Source organism: Takifugu flavidus, chromosome 14, assembly GCF_003711565.1.
Source record: "Takifugu flavidus isolate HTHZ2018 chromosome 14, ASM371156v2, whole genome shotgun sequence".
Lineage (NCBI taxonomy): Eukaryota > Metazoa > Chordata > Actinopteri > Tetraodontiformes > Tetraodontidae > Takifugu > Takifugu flavidus.
In genome coordinates, this window is record NC_079533.1 from 11,125,838 (window position 1) to 11,142,040 (window position 16,203).

The 16,203-nt window shown below is 45.6% G+C and overlaps 2 protein-coding genes across 5 annotated transcripts; one reads left to right on the plus strand and one right to left on the minus strand.

Annotated features, from left to right (window-relative positions):
* Positions 1-52: 52 nt before the first annotated feature.
* Positions 53-11,867, minus strand: supt6h (SPT6 homolog, histone chaperone and transcription elongation factor). Of its 4 annotated transcripts, none has more exons than XM_057054414.1 (37): positions 11,717-11,867; positions 10,735-10,845; positions 10,491-10,649; positions 10,044-10,117; positions 9,753-9,933; positions 9,556-9,637; positions 9,157-9,412; positions 8,964-9,065; positions 8,728-8,841; positions 8,549-8,638; positions 8,296-8,438; positions 8,022-8,167; positions 7,811-7,915; positions 7,434-7,714; positions 7,182-7,336; positions 6,560-6,755; positions 6,321-6,460; positions 6,121-6,238; positions 5,968-6,044; positions 5,744-5,879; positions 5,501-5,638; positions 5,166-5,333; positions 4,954-5,081; positions 4,663-4,870; positions 4,445-4,592; positions 4,193-4,335; positions 3,967-4,107; positions 3,643-3,838; positions 3,400-3,545; positions 3,217-3,309; positions 3,015-3,128; positions 2,806-2,930; positions 2,453-2,565; positions 2,297-2,374; positions 2,037-2,212; positions 1,674-1,957; positions 53-1,504 (listed from the first exon to the last, which is right to left on the minus strand). In XM_057054414.1, the coding sequence occupies exons 2-37, from the start codon at positions 10,832-10,834 to the stop codon at positions 1,312-1,314; spliced, it is 5,247 nt and encodes a 1,748-aa protein (XP_056910394.1). In that variant the 5' UTR covers positions 10,835-10,845; positions 11,717-11,867; the 3' UTR covers positions 53-1,311. The 4 variants fall into 4 exon arrangements, with proteins under 4 accessions (XP_056910394.1, XP_056910391.1, XP_056910392.1 ...); XM_057054411.1 differs by having other exon boundaries at positions 1,665-1,957; XM_057054412.1 differs by lacking the exon at positions 11,717-11,867 and adding an exon at positions 11,232-11,708 and having other exon boundaries at positions 1,665-1,957.
* Positions 11,868-12,135: 268 nt separating this feature from the next.
* sdf2 (stromal cell-derived factor 2) lies at positions 12,136-15,137 on the plus strand. Its single transcript, XM_057054500.1, has 3 exons — positions 12,136-12,386; positions 12,950-13,146; positions 13,583-15,137. Exons 1-3 carry the CDS (start codon positions 12,203-12,205, stop codon positions 13,880-13,882), a joined length of 681 nt encoding a protein of 226 aa, XP_056910480.1. The 5' UTR covers positions 12,136-12,202; the 3' UTR covers positions 13,883-15,137.
* Positions 15,138-16,203: the final 1,066 nt, after the last annotated feature.

The following is a 16,203-nucleotide window of genomic DNA, read 5'->3' on the forward strand; positions in this document are numbered from 1 at the left end:
GTGATTTCCGGTCACGCCTAATTTACTGAATTAGCAGGAAGAAGACTCCAGGTAGGGTCTGAACACTTTTATTAAAGGGATCACAGGTAGAAAATGCATCAACAGTGCCAGCAGCCTCATTCCTCCTCTGCAATGTGGAAGAACGCCCACGGCTTCACTGAGAAAAGACAACTAGCAGTCAGGGAAAAAGGGAATCTTTTTTAAAAAAAAACAACACCACCATGATGAGTTTCCACACCAGAGTAACGCAGTCGCCCGTGTGTGCGGTAGCAGAGGCACCACCCTCCAAAAGCAGCCAAATGCGTGACAGGTAGGAGTGATCATGATCTTTTTATTCTAGTTAAACAGCCGCGTGCAGGTGGGAATAATATACAGCTTGAGGAATATGTACATAATAGAAAGTCAGTCTGATCATCAACCGTCTGCTGCTAGTGTTATTGACAAGAAACGACCACAAACTGAATCGCTGATACTGCCTGGAGAAGAAAAACGCTCGCTGGGGCGCTCGGAGCAAACCAGACCGGCGCCCCTTTCGCTAAAATCCAAATACTGAGAGACGGGACGGCGACTCGCGAGGCGCAGCGGAAACATCCACACCACCGTGCGACCATCTCCTCAAAGGCTGCACACGAAGGTCACAACACACACACACACACACAGGCGGCTATCTACAGGCAGCAACACACACGGCGCCGGTTGTGTCCCACCGAGACGTCGGCCTCGTCCCACCGCGCGTTGGCGTTGACAAAAGCGCGGAGCGGATGTTTTGGAGTTCACAAAAAAAAGGGAAAACATTTTATTTAGTTCAATGCATTCCATACAGAAATTAAATATCCTGACCGGCTTGGCGAAAGCGCCCTTTGGCAACCGCTCGCAACACTCTCCCGACCATAAATCGGGTCGTATAAACCCTCAAACGTGCCCCACGGACACCATTCGTGGATCCAAATAAAATCAATCGCAAAAATAATGGTGATGGGACGGCGTCCCTGTAGGTCCATATCCTTTAGGAGACCGCCATCTTTACTATTGTACTGCCTTTCTGAGTGACATAAACTGCTTCATTTTGACAATATAAAATACTTTAATGTAGCCAGGAGAGGCTGGGGGTGGGGTGGGGTGGGGTGGGGTATGTTGATAGAAAGCAAAGTAGGAGCGGCGGCGAAGTTGGCTGTGCCGAGCGGCTCCTACGAGGATGAACGTGTCGGTGGACTGTGGGCAAAACGGGAAAAGAGGGGGCGTTTGTCCAGATGTGGCAGTGTGGAGGATGAGCCAGGGATGGGGGGCCTAGAGCGTCCCCCCTTCTGGGTCCTATCGGTCCATTTCGTCGAGTAGCGGCGTCGCGTCTCCAGCGATGGACATGGGCGTGCTCTCGATCATGGGACTGGGCGACGGCCGCGGGGTCATCCTCGGCGTTTTCTTGCGTCCCTCCGCTTCTTTCTCCTTCAGCCACTGCTCGGCCATCTTGCCCCAGTCCACAGCAGAAGAGTTGCTGCCGCTGGGTCTGTGGGACGGAGAGAGGAGGCGCTTTAGGCAACGCAGGAGAGATCAAGTGCAGTCGAGCGCCATCTAGTGGCGTCTTAGTTAAACAGCAAAGTGACTGACTGGACGCTATAAGCAGCTTTCATGATTGGATTATATCATTCTGCCGCTCTTTCACTCACTTGGACGACTGCTGCTGCTGCTGCTGCTGCTGCTGCTGCTGCTGCTGCTGCTGCGGCGTCCGTCCTCTGGAGGACGTGGAGGATGATGGCGTGCCGGAGGCGTGGCTGTGATGGCTGCTGTGATGGCCGTGGTGCGAAACGTGGCTCCCGTGTGCGTGACTGTGCGAGTGCGAGGACTGCGGCGTAGCGCCGGGATACTGCGGCGTTCCCAGGGCCTGCTGGCTCGGTGTGGTGTAAGAGTAGCTGGGGGTCATCATGGGCGTGGCCATGGGCTGTTGAGGTGTAGCGAAGACCTGCGGACGCACCAAAGTTCAACTTCTCCCACCTCCGAAAAAAGCTTTCTTAAAACAAGAATGGTCATTTAACACCCACGTGATAAGCAGAGGAGCTTCCGCCTCCCCCAGTGCTCCCACTGTAGCCGTACTGACTGGAGCCCCACTGCGCAGGCGTGGTGTTGGGGTTCTGTCCCTGGCCAGTGACGGCAGCGATGGCGTTAAACATCTGAGAGGTCATGTTGCGTGGAAGTGCATTAACGGCACGTGTCAAGTCTGGAAAAAGGGGAAGAGGTGGTAAAACTTCGATAAACGCCACTGGAAAATAGAAACCGTGTCCAAGGGGCCAAACCCGCTCACCTGCGATGTTAATGTTAGCTGGGGTGGCGTTCAGAGACGCAGGCGTCCTGGTTCGACTGCTGTTGCTGGGAGTGATGCCTTCGGGAGTGGAGAGGTGTTATTTTATTTCTCGATACACCGAGTGAGGTAATGTACACCAAGAGCTATATTCTGTACCTGGCACCGGCTCGTGGTAATGGTCCTTAAACCAGCGGAAGAGTCCGTTCACTGTGGGGAATATCTGAGACCGGTAACGAAAGCCATCGGGAGTGATGGTCACGTACTCCACCCTACAGGTAAGAATAATACAACGATGCGTTAAAGGAACGGGAACATCTGAAGCAATGGTGTGAGAACCATATGCAGTGGAAATGGGTTTAAATAACACATGACCTTTGACCCTTCAGTAATGTCACACCCTCGCCCTAAATGAACAGCTGCCATTTAAATCAGCTTCCTGTCCAACAGCCCCTCTTATCGTCCACATTTCTAACGGGAGCATCTCCACAGAGATTAAATATTATGCTCACCGTGGTTTTCCACGAGGCTGATAGCCGAGCAGGAACTTTCCTGGCAGATCTTTGCAGGCTGAAACAAAGTAGGGAATGAAAGTGGGCTTCTCTCGCTTCGTCCTGACCAGCAGCTCCTCCATCTTCTACCAGAGACACAAAAACAACACCGGATTGTGGCAAACCCCCAAAAATATTTGCAAAAGTTGCGCCCAAGTCTGGGTTCATACCTCTTTGCTCCCCCCGCTGCACTCCTGAAAGTACTTGTGTCCCAGCAGATCCCGGGCGAAAGACGCCATCGGCTGAATGTACCGAGCTGTGATTTCATCCAAATCTTCAAACTCCTGCAGGGGAGAACCAGGATGTGATGGGAAAGGGCTTCTCGCCTCGAGGGCTTGCTAACGAGGACGGTGAAAACGTTTCAAGTCTTACTTCAGTATTGATCCACAGCGTGTGCCCTAAGCTGAAGGCGTTCTCTTTGCCTTCTTCCTTCACATCCACATGTTGGTAAATGCCATCAGCCACCTAAAAACATGCAATATCCTATTATATACATTCTGCCACATTTTTGGGTTTCAACATTCATCTAATAATCTGTGCTGCTGATTTTCTTACTTTCCAGGTGACGGTCAGGTGATTCTCCCCCTTGCTGCTGGGTCGGATGATCAGGTCTCCCTGATCCAAGGTCTCCATCATCTTCTCAGCCTGGTTAAAGCTGATGTTGTGGAAGTTGGGGTGGGCGATCACACGTTTTATATAAGCTAGAGAAAGAAGATACAATTAGCCTCTCTCAGTAAATATGTCAGGACAAAGAAGTCCACTGGGGTGTCTAAGACGAGCAGAATTCCTTCAACTAACGTGTTCTCTGCTGTTTCTTTTTGAGCTCCTCGTCCAGCTTTTGGTCTTCCGACTCTGTATCGAAATCATAGTAGCTGTCCTTGGGGAGTTTCCACTCATTTGCCTTGTCCATCAAATCTGAAGTGCGGCACGTGAGGTCCACGCTGAATTTCTCGATGTCAATCTTCATGATGCGACAGTGAACCGTCATTCCCACCTGAGGCCAGACACCAGAAACAGCCATGAGTCTCACAAATAACAGAACAAGGAGAGCTGAACACGGTCATGAGATCCATTAGTGAAACTGGCACAAAGTTCAAAACTAACAAAGAAAAAGATGCTCACCTTGACCCTCTCTTCGGGATGCTTGACCACTTTGTCACTCAGAAACTTGGTGGGAATGAATCCCTGGACACCATTATCTAATCTGGACCGAACTCCGATGGCCTGACCGGGACAGGACCCGCTGTCAAAGTGATTCCACACCTGGAGCGGAGGCAGAGAACAAAATGATGTATGGATTTGTTCTGTTATGGAGAAGGCAGTCTGGAAAAATGACAGTGTTTGTTACCTCGCTGAGTTCAGGGAAGTTGTCCTGCTGACAGAACGGACACTGCCACAGCCCAGTGGCGTCGTTACGGATCGCCTGGTCGTAACTCTCTCCCTGAGGTCTACGGTGAGCGATGCCAGTAACTATACTGGTAATCAGCTTCCCTGAAACCAATAAAAATCTACTTTCAGTACAAAATATATCAACCACCTCAATCTTTTCCAGTGACATTAGAGTCCCGTTATAAGCATATTATAATGTCAAACATATTACCAATATAAAAGGTCTCCGGAGTTTCCTTGGTAACCATGTTGAAGACCTCTTCGGTGTTAGGGACCCGGTAGGGAACTCTCAAATCTTTGTACCTGCAGCTCAGCTCTGCACGGATGTCATACAGTGTGATTCCTTTGTTACCGTAGCCCTGCAGGAACAAAAACAACAGTCAGGGACCGCAGACTTGATGGGAGGAGTTTGTCCCAAGTGACACCAACCTGTCTCTCGAGCTCCTCGGCAAAGGCATCCAGGTCCAGATCTTTAAGACGTTCTGGGTTTTCCAAGATCTCCTCCAGAGCTCCGGCTGGGTTGGCATCCTCGGCCGACTCGTCATACTCGAGAGCATCCACCGCCATCTTACGGGCCCACTCATACGTCTCGGGATGGACGCGAGAGCCGTCCAGGACCTCAATATATGAGTCCGTGCTGTGAGGAAGATTTGGGTGAATAAAATAATAATAAAATAATAAATGCTATAAATGTGTGTGAAGCGCGGCGCAGAGACCAACCTGTCCCCGAGCGACGCGGTGTCAATCTTAATGAATCCAGCACAGTTGATAAAAACCTTCGGTCCCATATGACACATGGTGACCAGCTGGGTCCTGTTTTCCAGGCGATTGTTGTTCTGCTTCAGAATCTGTACAAACACAAAACTGTTATTGACGAGAACAGCGGTCCAGATGTTTCCAGAGGTGACGTTAAGACATTGATGAGAATGTGCCTTCAGCAGGTGGGAACCCTTCCTGGGTCCCAGGCCACAGACATACTGGACCAGGCTCTGAGTGTGAGGGTGAGCAATAGCCTTGTTCACGTCCACCCCAACCTCGTTCACACGGTTGATGAATTCACAGTAAAGAGCAGAGAGCAAATCTTCTTTCACCACGTGCTCCTGAGAGAGAAGGCCAGGATAATCAAGATACAGAAGAAGTACAGCAAATTCAACCGTTGTAAATATAGGAAAAAGTTACATTTCAATGCAAGGCATCCAAAATAATGCAGTTAATGCTGCCAAGTATCATTTTAAATGAACTCAAACCAAGCAGTCTGTAATCTCACCTGAAGGGGGTGCAGTTTGAGGCAGAGAATATCTTCATCTGTGCTGCAAACCTGAGCGTACTCCATCAGAGGATCTTGGATCTTTCTGGCTACAGACACAGCCTGCCGCAGCAATGGGGGATAGTCCCTGAAATCAGCCTGCACACAGACAACACATGAAACATTTGCCGTGTTTATGTGCACTGAAACCGTGAACCTATGGCTGGGCCTGTTCACGCTGCGTGCAGCCAGGATGGCACTCACCTCAGATTTCTTACTGTTCATGTAGAGTGTGGCCAGTTCATTGTCAATGAGCTCCACTCCCACAGTGGGCAGGGCAGACTCTTGCTCAAGTTCACCGATCGCCCTCTTCATGTCCTCCATGATCATTTGGGCATCGCTGTGCACAAGGCATCAATATTCCACTGATCAGATCAATAATCCTGCCTGCAGCTCTACTGTCAATTCAACACAAATCCAGTAGTTACCGGTTTTCCCCAGCGACAGCTATTACATGCGGTTTCTTATTGGTCAGAAACTTTTTAAGATTTTCAATGTCTTGAGCCTGTGGATGACAGACAGATTCAAAACCCATCAGCTCAGTTACGTCCAGTGACACCCTGCCTGGGCCGGTTTTGTACCTTCTTCTCTCGTTCTTCCTCTCTGAAGGCATTCCTTCTCTTCATGAAATACGGCAGACGCAGGAAGTCAACCACTTCTCCCTCCCCGTTGATCAGAGCGCAGAACACTGGTGTATCTCTAAAAGGGAAAACAATACTGTCACATTTGTGACTAAAATGCATTGGTTCACTTGTGTATTTCATAAAGAGGGAACACACACCTGCTGGGGGCGTAGGCTACACCCAGCACTCGAATGCCTTTGCCTTGATTTTCTTCCATTAGATCATCATCTTCTTCAGCCAGATGATCTGGCCTGTAAGGAGCGACTTTAAGCCAGTTATACAACCGGCGACAGCAGGACTATAAAGACAGAAAAACAGTTTAGTGGGAGTTTAAAAAAAAAGTCCTAGTCAAGTACACATCATTTGCTGCATGATACATAAATAAAAGATCATTTACCCTGACAATGCTCTCTTTGGCCTCAGCAATTAGCTTGCTTTTGAGCTCTTTGGCCATCTGAGGGTAGAGGAACTGGGTGAGAGACCTCTCTATGGCTAACGTTCGCTGCCTGTTCCACTCCTGCACCTGGTGACTGAACTCATCCCTGTAGTAGAACTGTTTGATTTCATCAAAGTAGGTCTGATCTCCAGCGTATCTGAGGAGAGGCAACGAGGAGACGGAAACAGAATTCAAAAAGTCGCAGTGCTCACGAGGATGTGGATACAAACAAAAACTGCAGGCTGAAGTTTCACAACACAAAACTCGGGGGAGCTATCCTACTTATGAATCTTCCACACATCTAGCTACGTTTTTTATGCAAATGCTAAAAATATAAACCACATCCGATTTTTGCTTGGCAAGTGTCCGGAGAGTAATGAATAAGCATAAACAAAGGGAATAGCTAACCCGTAGTGTGTTTATATATTTTTAATAGATTTGATACAACAACCAAGACTCTCTGTAATCGTCAGATCATTTTCTTTATTAAGAGAAAAATGGTTTATTCTATATTGTTATACCATTGCGGATCAAATATTTCCCATTTTTCCTTCCTGTTCATTAACAATGGTATTGTACTTACCCTTTGACCCCGATCAGATCGATACAAATGTCAATGGCCAGCAGCCCCTCGTCTTCCGCCAGGCACATTTTCAAGAACTGTTCCCCGTTAAGCTCCTTCACCGGCTTGTTTTTTAGATATTTGAAGGAGTAAGCAAAATGAGCCTCATCCACCTCCTGTTGGGAGCAACCAAACAGCAAAACAGCTTACTTGTGTTGCCTTTATGATATTTTGCCAGTTAGGAACAAAGTACAATCTTCTGCCTGCTCATACCTTTTTGCCTTTCTTCGTGGGTTTGGTGTTAATCTTAGCTCGCTCCTGAAAGGTCTGCCGGAGGACATGTCTGACCAAAGGTTCACGAGCAATCTGCATGGCGACCATGTACCTAGTTCCCTCCAGGACTGCCTCTGGAGTGGAGAACTGACTGCACACGTAGTCTTTGGCCAACTCAACAGGCTCGGCTGGAAACTGCTCTGTCTCGTGCCTTTGGTAACTGTCTCTCAGATTTTCTCCAAACTGCTCTGGAGTCAAGCCAAACTTCTTTGCCAGGCCATCTATGTGATTAATGATAACACAAAAAGCTTTAAGTATGGGAAACACAGAATAACCTGACACTGACACAGATATGCAAGATATGAAGGGAAACTAACCGAGACCGACACTTTGACAGATACTGTACATATCCCTGCGAGATGCCAGTTTGAGGTCTGGTCCTTTCTGCTCCTCTTCTTCTATCTCCAATTCTTCTTCTTCACCTAGAGAGAAAATGGAAATCAGCCCCAAAACTACCAGACAAAATAAAGCAAAAGCAGGCAAAATCAGACTAAAGAAACTTCTCTATCCATTCATCCCACATTTTACCATCTTCTGAGACCTCCTTAATCTTCTTGAGCCTTTTCTTATTGGCTTTAGCGGCGTTCTGCATCTTGGGAATGTCTCGGCCATAATACAGCAGGAAATGGTTGTACACATCCCCCAGTTCTTCAAGGGTTTGCACATCTTTCAGCCTACAAATCAGAAACTAGTTAGAAATGGGACGTTGTTTCTTCCCGGGATTCATTTATTTCTTACTTCCTCTACTTGCAGAAATATACTTTATCAAATATATTCATTCCGCTGGGGTTGCCAAACATACCTCTCCATATCGGCGGTGTCCAGAGGACGGATGCCATCGGCTAACGGTTTGTCAGGGTCAGCAGAGATCTGCTCAAACTGGTAGGACTGCATCTTTTGAAACAGACGGGTCAGGTTCTGTTTCCTGGTCTTCAGCTGAGTCCACTGGGGGATGCAGAAGAAATAGTGAGCGTAGCACATTTTGCATTTACAGAAGGACGATTATGATTATAACAACGAGCATTTATGAAGGTAAAACGCAACAAAATCTCTACCTTCTCATCCCACTGCCACACCTTCCACAAGTCATTGATGTTGAGTTCTGGCTCCACATATTCTTTTCTATAGAAAGCTATAAATGGAACCTAAAAAGTAATATGAAATATTAGGTTAACACTATGAAGATGATGAAGAGATAAATGGATTTAACTGTGAAAATGTGGGCTGCTTTTACCTCAAAGAGTTGGTTCCTCATGAAATTAAGGGCCTCTTTAATCTTTGCAATAGTGCTGGGGCCTTTCCTGCTGAAATTTGTGGTCGTCCCCCTATCTAGGTAATCTGTACTCTCCTGTACGGGAACAAACAGGAAATAAGGCCTGAAAACTCCTGTTTCACCCGATGCATTATAGAAAACAGTCCAACAAATTTCTTTCTGTGTTGTTTGAGTGTGTACAGAAACAAAGACTGCACCTGCATAGAGATAGTGAGAGTAGAGAACCCATGTCTGAAGATCCACTCCGCCTCTTCCTCCAGTTCGTCATCTTCAGCTGGTTTAACAGGGATGGATCGCAACTAGAAGGCAGAAATTACGTTCAACCGAGTCTCATCAAAACCTGAATGTTGTACAAAGAATTAACAAGTGTTGTTATAGGCAACCACACACCTGGAATCTTTCAGGCATGTCTGTGGTGCGGATCTCATTATCCTGATCTGTCATGTGACTGCTTTCCAGCTCACTGGGCTCGTAGAGCTCAAAAATGCTCTTCCGCCCCAGCCTCCTCTTTGTCTGCTTCTTGGGACGGTCCCAACTTTCCTCATCTTGGTCTTCTTCCTCCTCCTCGCCCTGTTCGTATATGTCCGCTTCAAAGTCAGCAAAGTCAAAGTCGCCACCAAAGATTTCTTGGGCCTCTTGAAGGGCTCTGTGAGAGAATTAAGAGGGAAAAGGAAGACGATGGAGCAGTCTGCTTTTGTGTGGCTCTTGGAGACTATATATGAAATGTGGCTGATGACATTCGTAGTTAAAATTGCATTGATCTAGTTGTTTAGAAACCATGATACTCACGCATCTGTGTACCCAGAGAACTTCTTGCCTCTGCCTTTGGTGATAGGTTGCCCATCATCATCCACAATAAAATCATCTATATCTGTGGAAGAAAAGTACATATTAAAATAATATTATTTCTAAATGAGTTCATTACAGACCAACAGTGCCGAGCCGTCTTTTTTCCTTCTCTGCTTCTCCCAAATCCTTTATCTTACCTGATTCCTCATCCTCTCCCTCCTCATCGTCATCACCCCGAGGAAGAGGCTCGTCGACAGCCTCCCCTTCCTCCAAATCGCCATCCCCATCACCGTGAAAGATCTCATCAGCAATCAGGTCCTTCTCATCATCGTCTTCTTCATCGTCGTCCATTGTTTTTACGCGTTCATATTTCTTCTTCTGTGGAACAAGACAGGAGCAGTCTTGATGAGCTTTAACTGCTTCTGATGCACAGTTGTGACAGAAATCAGAGGCCACAATAAGCAGAAGTGTCGATCACATAGGCTTACCCTCCTTTTAACTTTAACGCCCAAATTTTCTTCGATGAGGTCAAGATCATCGTCATCCAGGTAGTCATCGTAGTCTGCAAACGGGAAAAGCCTCAGTCAAACGAAATAACCTGTTTTGTTTGGGATACTCAGCTACAAGGAGGATGTGTTTAACAATCGTACATGTTTAATCAATTTCTCTGATGGCTGTGAAGTTCAATTTCCTAGATGCATTTAAACAAATCATACACACTACAGGAATTCCCTAAAATGCCAAAGCATGACTCAACAATCAGAGCATTTCAGTGTTTGACTCAGAATTAATGGTGGCGGTGTGAAAGAACAGAGTTAATTTTCACCAAAGAGATTTATACTGAACTGTAAACAACCCAAACACAAATGTATCTGTTTTACTGGAGCACAAACCATGAACACAGGTGGAAGCATTAATAAATAAAGAAAACCCACTGCGTTTTTTACGATGATGCTTCAGTTCTTCCTCTGAGTCACTCGCTCCACCACTTGCACTTCTTTGACTTTCTTCTTCCTCTTCATCTCCATCATCAATGAGACCACGCAGATTTCCCTGCTCGTCCTGGTCCTCAGTGTTCTCCTCTTCTTCTTCATCTGCTCAGTCACGACACACATGTGACAATGAATCGCTCCATCAGAGCTGAAATACAAGCCAGAACAAAAAGAACCCGAATCTCACCATCCTCCTCCATGAACCGTTGGGTCTTTTTAGGCTTTAGGTCTTTTTCTTCAAACTCTTCCTCCGACTCCTCAGCCTCGCTCTCGATAAAGTCTGACATGACTGTTACTTCTAAAAAGACAAGAAAGTCGATGTTCTTCTTAGGTGTTTAAACACGTCTTGCAGGTCACAATCACAAACTTCTTCAGAATACAATGATCATCATCAAATCAAATTTTTTCGAATAACTAGTGATCCTTAAATAAGAATCATTACTTACGAAAAGTAGTCAAGGATACTTCAAATTTACTTTAAAAAGAGACGGTGTACAGCTCAAACATAAATGTCGCCATTTGATGCACTGTACCAGATTATAGCTTAAAGCTAATTCGCATCGGAGTCCCGTAATACACATTAACTGCGTTAACTACTAAAATCTGAAACATTTACGTAACACAGTGGTGTCATATAAATCCAAGTAGCTATTATGTTGGGGATAAAATAAAGGCTGAAGTTACCGAGCAGCAACTTTAATCTTGCTTATTATGTTGACGCAATGCGTCCCCGATTCGAGAACTGATCCACCACGTTTTCAAATTCCAGTCCAACTAAAAGGATAGCTACTTAGCACAATTCCAACTGCTACTGAGTGCCCTCAAGGAAAAACGTATTATCCCTTGCCAATAAACCGACTTTATAGCAATGCAACACAACTAGCAAGCGCTGGCGCGGCTAACAATAAAGTCCTGGTTTGCTGGAGAGCAAACCGAATCATCAGTCGCATCCTAAAAACCAAACCTTATTCGACATCGCAGTGTCTCACAGACACTTATATTCCCAAAAATATACGGTTGTTTTTGAGCCTGCTGATCTATATTAGCATATTTGTAAACTAGCCTAGCATTAGCTCAGACGACAACATCAACCAGCTCCATCAGCCGTTGCCGATAAACAACACCACGATCGCTGGACATCAAACCGACCGCATAGAACTCGGACTTACACGCGTCAGTGCGGTAGTTTTATCCTTAAATATGATCAGTAATAACGTGATTGTGCTCTGTTATATGGTTCGGGGATCTTGGACTTGTAAAAATGGCCGAGATGTTCGAGAGCGAGTGGCGTGAAGACAATTCCGGGGTGCGAGAAGGGAACTGCCGACCTTTTCGACAACGAGGTGTCGCCCTCTGTTGCTTGATATTATTTTATTTTTTAACTTCAGTTATTCGAACATATTTTGATAGTCCAATAGCACCCAATCACACAATGCTCCCAGTCCCTCAATGCCTAAAATCAATATTTAAAATCTATAACATTTACCCAATTACCCCATGTAATTAATGGGATTAACCGCAATACACGCGTTACACCTCCGGGCCGTTAGGGGCGCTGTTGCTTTGGCTCCATACCGGGAGAGAGGATCACTTTAATGACGTAGCACAAAATATCATAATTCTGCAAGAGCCGTCGGCGTTTGTTGGGGTTTGTAATGGGTAACTTAGGTTGCGCTGTTGTCCTACAGTCTTTATCAGCCGTTTTATTCTTACTATGTACTATAACCGGGGTGTCTCTCGGCACGGAATTAAATTTTGTGACCTGCGGATCAGTTATTAAATTGTTAAATCTAAAACACAATGTAAGACTACACTCTCACGACGTACGCTACGGTTCTGGTGAGTTTCCTTAAACGATTATTAAGCAGAAATACGATCTTTTTCTTCCTACACTTATTCATTTGATTTTAAAATTGCCCAGTCTTCTTATCTGGTGAGTAAAAATGAGAAAGCTTGGTTGTACAGAGCCCAACATCGTCACTGTGACATTTCATTCACATAGATTATGCAGGACATCTCAACCTTGACAACCTTGTATTTAATAATTCGATTTTCCTTTGAAAGTCACCGCCTTTGTCCGTTTTATCCTTTAACGGTGGAGTCATGATCCGATCTGTCCGTCTTGACAGATTTGTCAACGTTTTTTGTTCAGATTTGTACAGGTTGTGTGATACATATTTGACCATAACCTGGTCTTAAATTCACACTTTACAGGTAAAAGTCTTACTTTTGAAACTCAGTCTGAGACATTTAAATATTAAATTCTTCAAATACACCTACCGTTTGTTGGCTATTGTCTTACTTTCACTTTTAGGCTAACTTTATTGGTTTATCTAGTATATAATTTTTGCATAACAAGCATTTCCTTGCCTCTACCCGTGTGTGTTGTGCATGTCGAACAGGCAGTGGGCAGCAGTCTGTAACTGGGGTGGCTCAAGTTGAAGACAGCAACAGCTACTGGAGTGTTCGAGGGCCAACCGATGCCCCGTGTTATCGAGGCACCCCCGTCCAGTGCGGACAGACCATCCGCCTCATGCACGTCAACACAGGCCGCAATCTTCACAGCCATTACTTTGCCTCACCGCTTTCATCAAACCAGGTGTGTTGGGCAGAAGCACACAGGGAAAGTGGGGGGGGGGGGGGTTGGTGTTATAGGGGTCATTTTGACATTTAAAATTGCTTGTAACAGTGTAACCCTGCAGTGTTTGGTTTGTGTGTTAGACTTGTGTGTATCTATGTGAGCTTTCCTTGCTAATATCAATGGTGCTGGTTTGTGGTCCCAGTGTCCCAAAGGTTGCCTTAGACGTTGTCCAACTTTGAGCGGAATCTGAATTGACAGCTTTGACATTTCCGAAACACAGTCGAGCCAGAGGGTTGGCGTGTCGGAACAGTTGTGCACTCTTGTTCAAATGGAATGTTTTGCATAAGACTTTAAAATGCTGATGTTGAGTTTGCTAAAAAATAATCACCTGTGGAAGCTGTCCCTGATGATCATATTTTCCATGTTTCCCTGTCACCGTCTCACTCGTCCTTAGGAGGTCAGTGCATTTGGTGAAGAAGGGGAAGGTGATCATCTGGATGAGTGGACAGTTCAATGCGGAGGATCTGTGTGGAAGCGCGAAGAGGCTGTCCGCTTCCTCCACAAGGCCACTGACGCGCTGCTGTCGATAACGGGGGAGCAGTACGGCCGTCCGATCCACGGTCAAATGGAAGTTCATGCCATGTCCAGCCCCAGCCAGCACACCCTGTGGAAGGCCATGGAGGGCATCTTTATGAAGCCGAGCGAGAGCCCAGCAGGCAGCCGAGTCTCCACTCACCCACACACAGAGTTCTGACCTTGGCATGTTCTACGGCTTCTGTCACTTCCCCCTGAATACAGCTGTGCTCTCACCTCCTTTATTATACCTCTGTCGTTCTGACACCAGCAGCAGTCTCACTTCCCTCTTTTGTCTCATTCTTCTCTCTAATAACTCCTACATCTCTTTGTGAGGAGACCCAAAAAAGCCCCTGTCAGGATTCAGACTAGGATGACAATCCCGGGCCTCCCTTTTGTCATTCATTGAATTCACACAACTTGAATTCTTGAAGTTGAGCGTCACATTTTAATGACTGGGCTTGATTAAAAGAGTTTAAAAAAAAAAAAAAAGATAATATAGGCGATTTAACTGGGACACCAGTAACTTCTTTCTTGACTTGGACTGGCTGATTAATGTTCGCTTTTCTTTCCAAACAAAAAAAAAACGTACCAATTTTTTTTAAATTTGAAATTGACACCAATTGGAAAAGATTTATGTGCTTTACGGAAATTAATTTCTTTAATCATTCAATTTGAGGAGTTAATATGCCAAAAATGACATTCACGAAGGGTAATAAACCACAATAAATTATAAGGAATATAATATTACTGCTTCACAATTAAAGAAGCTTTCAGGCGCGGCGGTAGTGGTCTGACTAGGTGAACGTTATATTCTCTTATTGTTCAGCGTTTAAGGCCAAACCTTCTCTCCACTTTCTAAAATTCCTCCATCAGGTTTCAAGGTCAGTCAGTCAGGTTTTTTCACATGACCTTGTTGCTAAATCTGTGTTACATCTGGTGGAGTTTGCATCACGACTCCTGAACTGAGATGTGGCTCAGGGCTTCTCTGACCAAAAACTTGGTCTCATCTCTGCCTAAAGGTTTGCTTCCTGAGGAACAAGTGGGGATATTATGGTATTAATAGGCTGTGGTGGCAAGAAGACGGGTTTATTGTTATTTATTAATGATCTGCCATCAGCAGTCACTATGAGACAGCGCAGGTTTGGGCAGATAAGTTCGGTCAGAAGAACTTTGTGCCTTTATCCATGTAAAATACAGTTTTCCTGGTATTTATGAGCCATTTTCTACTTCAATGCTGTCACTTCCCTACAGTAGTTCTTACTGTAAAGTACCACAGGAAGTGATATTGTTCTGGGGCGAGGCCTCTTGTGTTTGTTGGGAGAGAAACCAGTGTTGTGTATTGATGCTGCCTGTCTGTTTGTTTGTTTACCGGGGTTCACCCGTGTCACAAACATGCAGCGAATACCTCATTAAAGTGACTTTTATGCATTCCATCCGCGCGTGGCTTGTTACATCTACTTGATACGAGGTTTTGGTTCATCAAAGAATCCCAAACTCTTAAATGTCGCCCCCCCTCTGAGGTTTGTGTTGATCTGCTGACTGATATTTGTGCTACTTTTGTTGCTCCGTGACCTCAGCACGCCGTCGCCTCTCTATTTCTAGAGGTGGCATTTAACCCGGACAACTGGGACTCTACCAGAAGCGACAGGTAGATCGACCATCGCCCCCCCCCACTGAGTTTACAGGTACCCACACTTAATGTGCGCTAAAGCTTCTCTTTCATTCCTTCACCAGTAAACACAGCTGACTTTCAGTTCTATAAAAAGGAAAGTTTATTGCATAAACATATATGGATACATATTTATATATTAGAGATTAAACAGATCAAATTATTTGCATGTTTAAATATCCACTCCCTTGGTGACTATTGCCGTTTTCTTTCACCTTTTCTAAGCAGCATGCCGAGGTTTTGGATTACATATTTGTGTTTTATTATTATTATTATTCTTTTTATTTATCTCTGTACAGTCCACAAGGTAAAAACAAATTCCAAAAGCAACTTCCAAAAGAGACATGATCGTGAACTGGGGTTACAGTGTAATAGCGTGAGTTTCAAAAATGTGGAGAAAATTAGACCCCTTCCCCCCACCCCCACCCACCTCACATCAACATGCAGAGCCGTCCGACTGGCACGATTCCAGTTAGGATAAAATGTTGTCTGCTGGTTTTTAAAAGGACCATGCCGGGTCGAAAGGTCCAGTGGGCAGATGTGTGTGTAGAGAGCTCCACAGGTACAGACTGGAGGTTACGGGGAGGGTGTACGGACACTACACAGGAAATAGAGGGCTGAGCAACACACACTAGATCCAACTCTTGAGTGTCCACACGGAGGCCCAAGGATCAGGAATGACGTGAGACAGAGATGGTGACGATGATGATGTGACCTTGTATTTGCATATTTATGAAAATGCCCTCTTCTGCTCTCTGATTTGATTAATAGCTGGTAGAAATTGGGGGGGTATCGCGGTAAAAAAAATCTGCAAACAGTTCACATATCTC

What these genes read in the sequence shown, in the direction of transcription:
- supt6h (XM_057054411.1), bottom strand. Translation starts at nt 10,834, where the DNA reads ATGTCAGACTTTATCGAGAGCGAGGCTGAGGAGTCGGAGGAAGAGTTT. An exon ending in GATCTGATCGGGGTCAAAGG is followed by an intron (nt 6,756 to 7,181) that starts GTAAGTACAATA and finishes GCCTCTCCTCAG; the next exon opens with ATACGCTGGAGATCAGACCT. An exon ending in CCAAAGAGAGCATTGTCAGG is followed by an intron (nt 6,461 to 6,559) that starts GTAAATGATCTT and finishes CTGTCTTTATAG; the next exon opens with TCCTGCTGTCGCCGGTTGTA.
- sdf2 (XM_057054500.1), top strand. Translation starts at nt 12,203, where the DNA reads ATGGGTAACTTAGGTTGCGCTGTTGTCCTACAGTCTTTATCAGCCGTT. An exon ending in CGACGTACGCTACGGTTCTG is followed by an intron (nt 12,387 to 12,949) that starts GTGAGTTTCCTT and finishes CATGTCGAACAG; the next exon opens with GCAGTGGGCAGCAGTCTGTA. An exon ending in CACCGCTTTCATCAAACCAG is followed by an intron (nt 13,147 to 13,582) that starts GTGTGTTGGGCA and finishes ACTCGTCCTTAG; the next exon opens with GAGGTCAGTGCATTTGGTGA.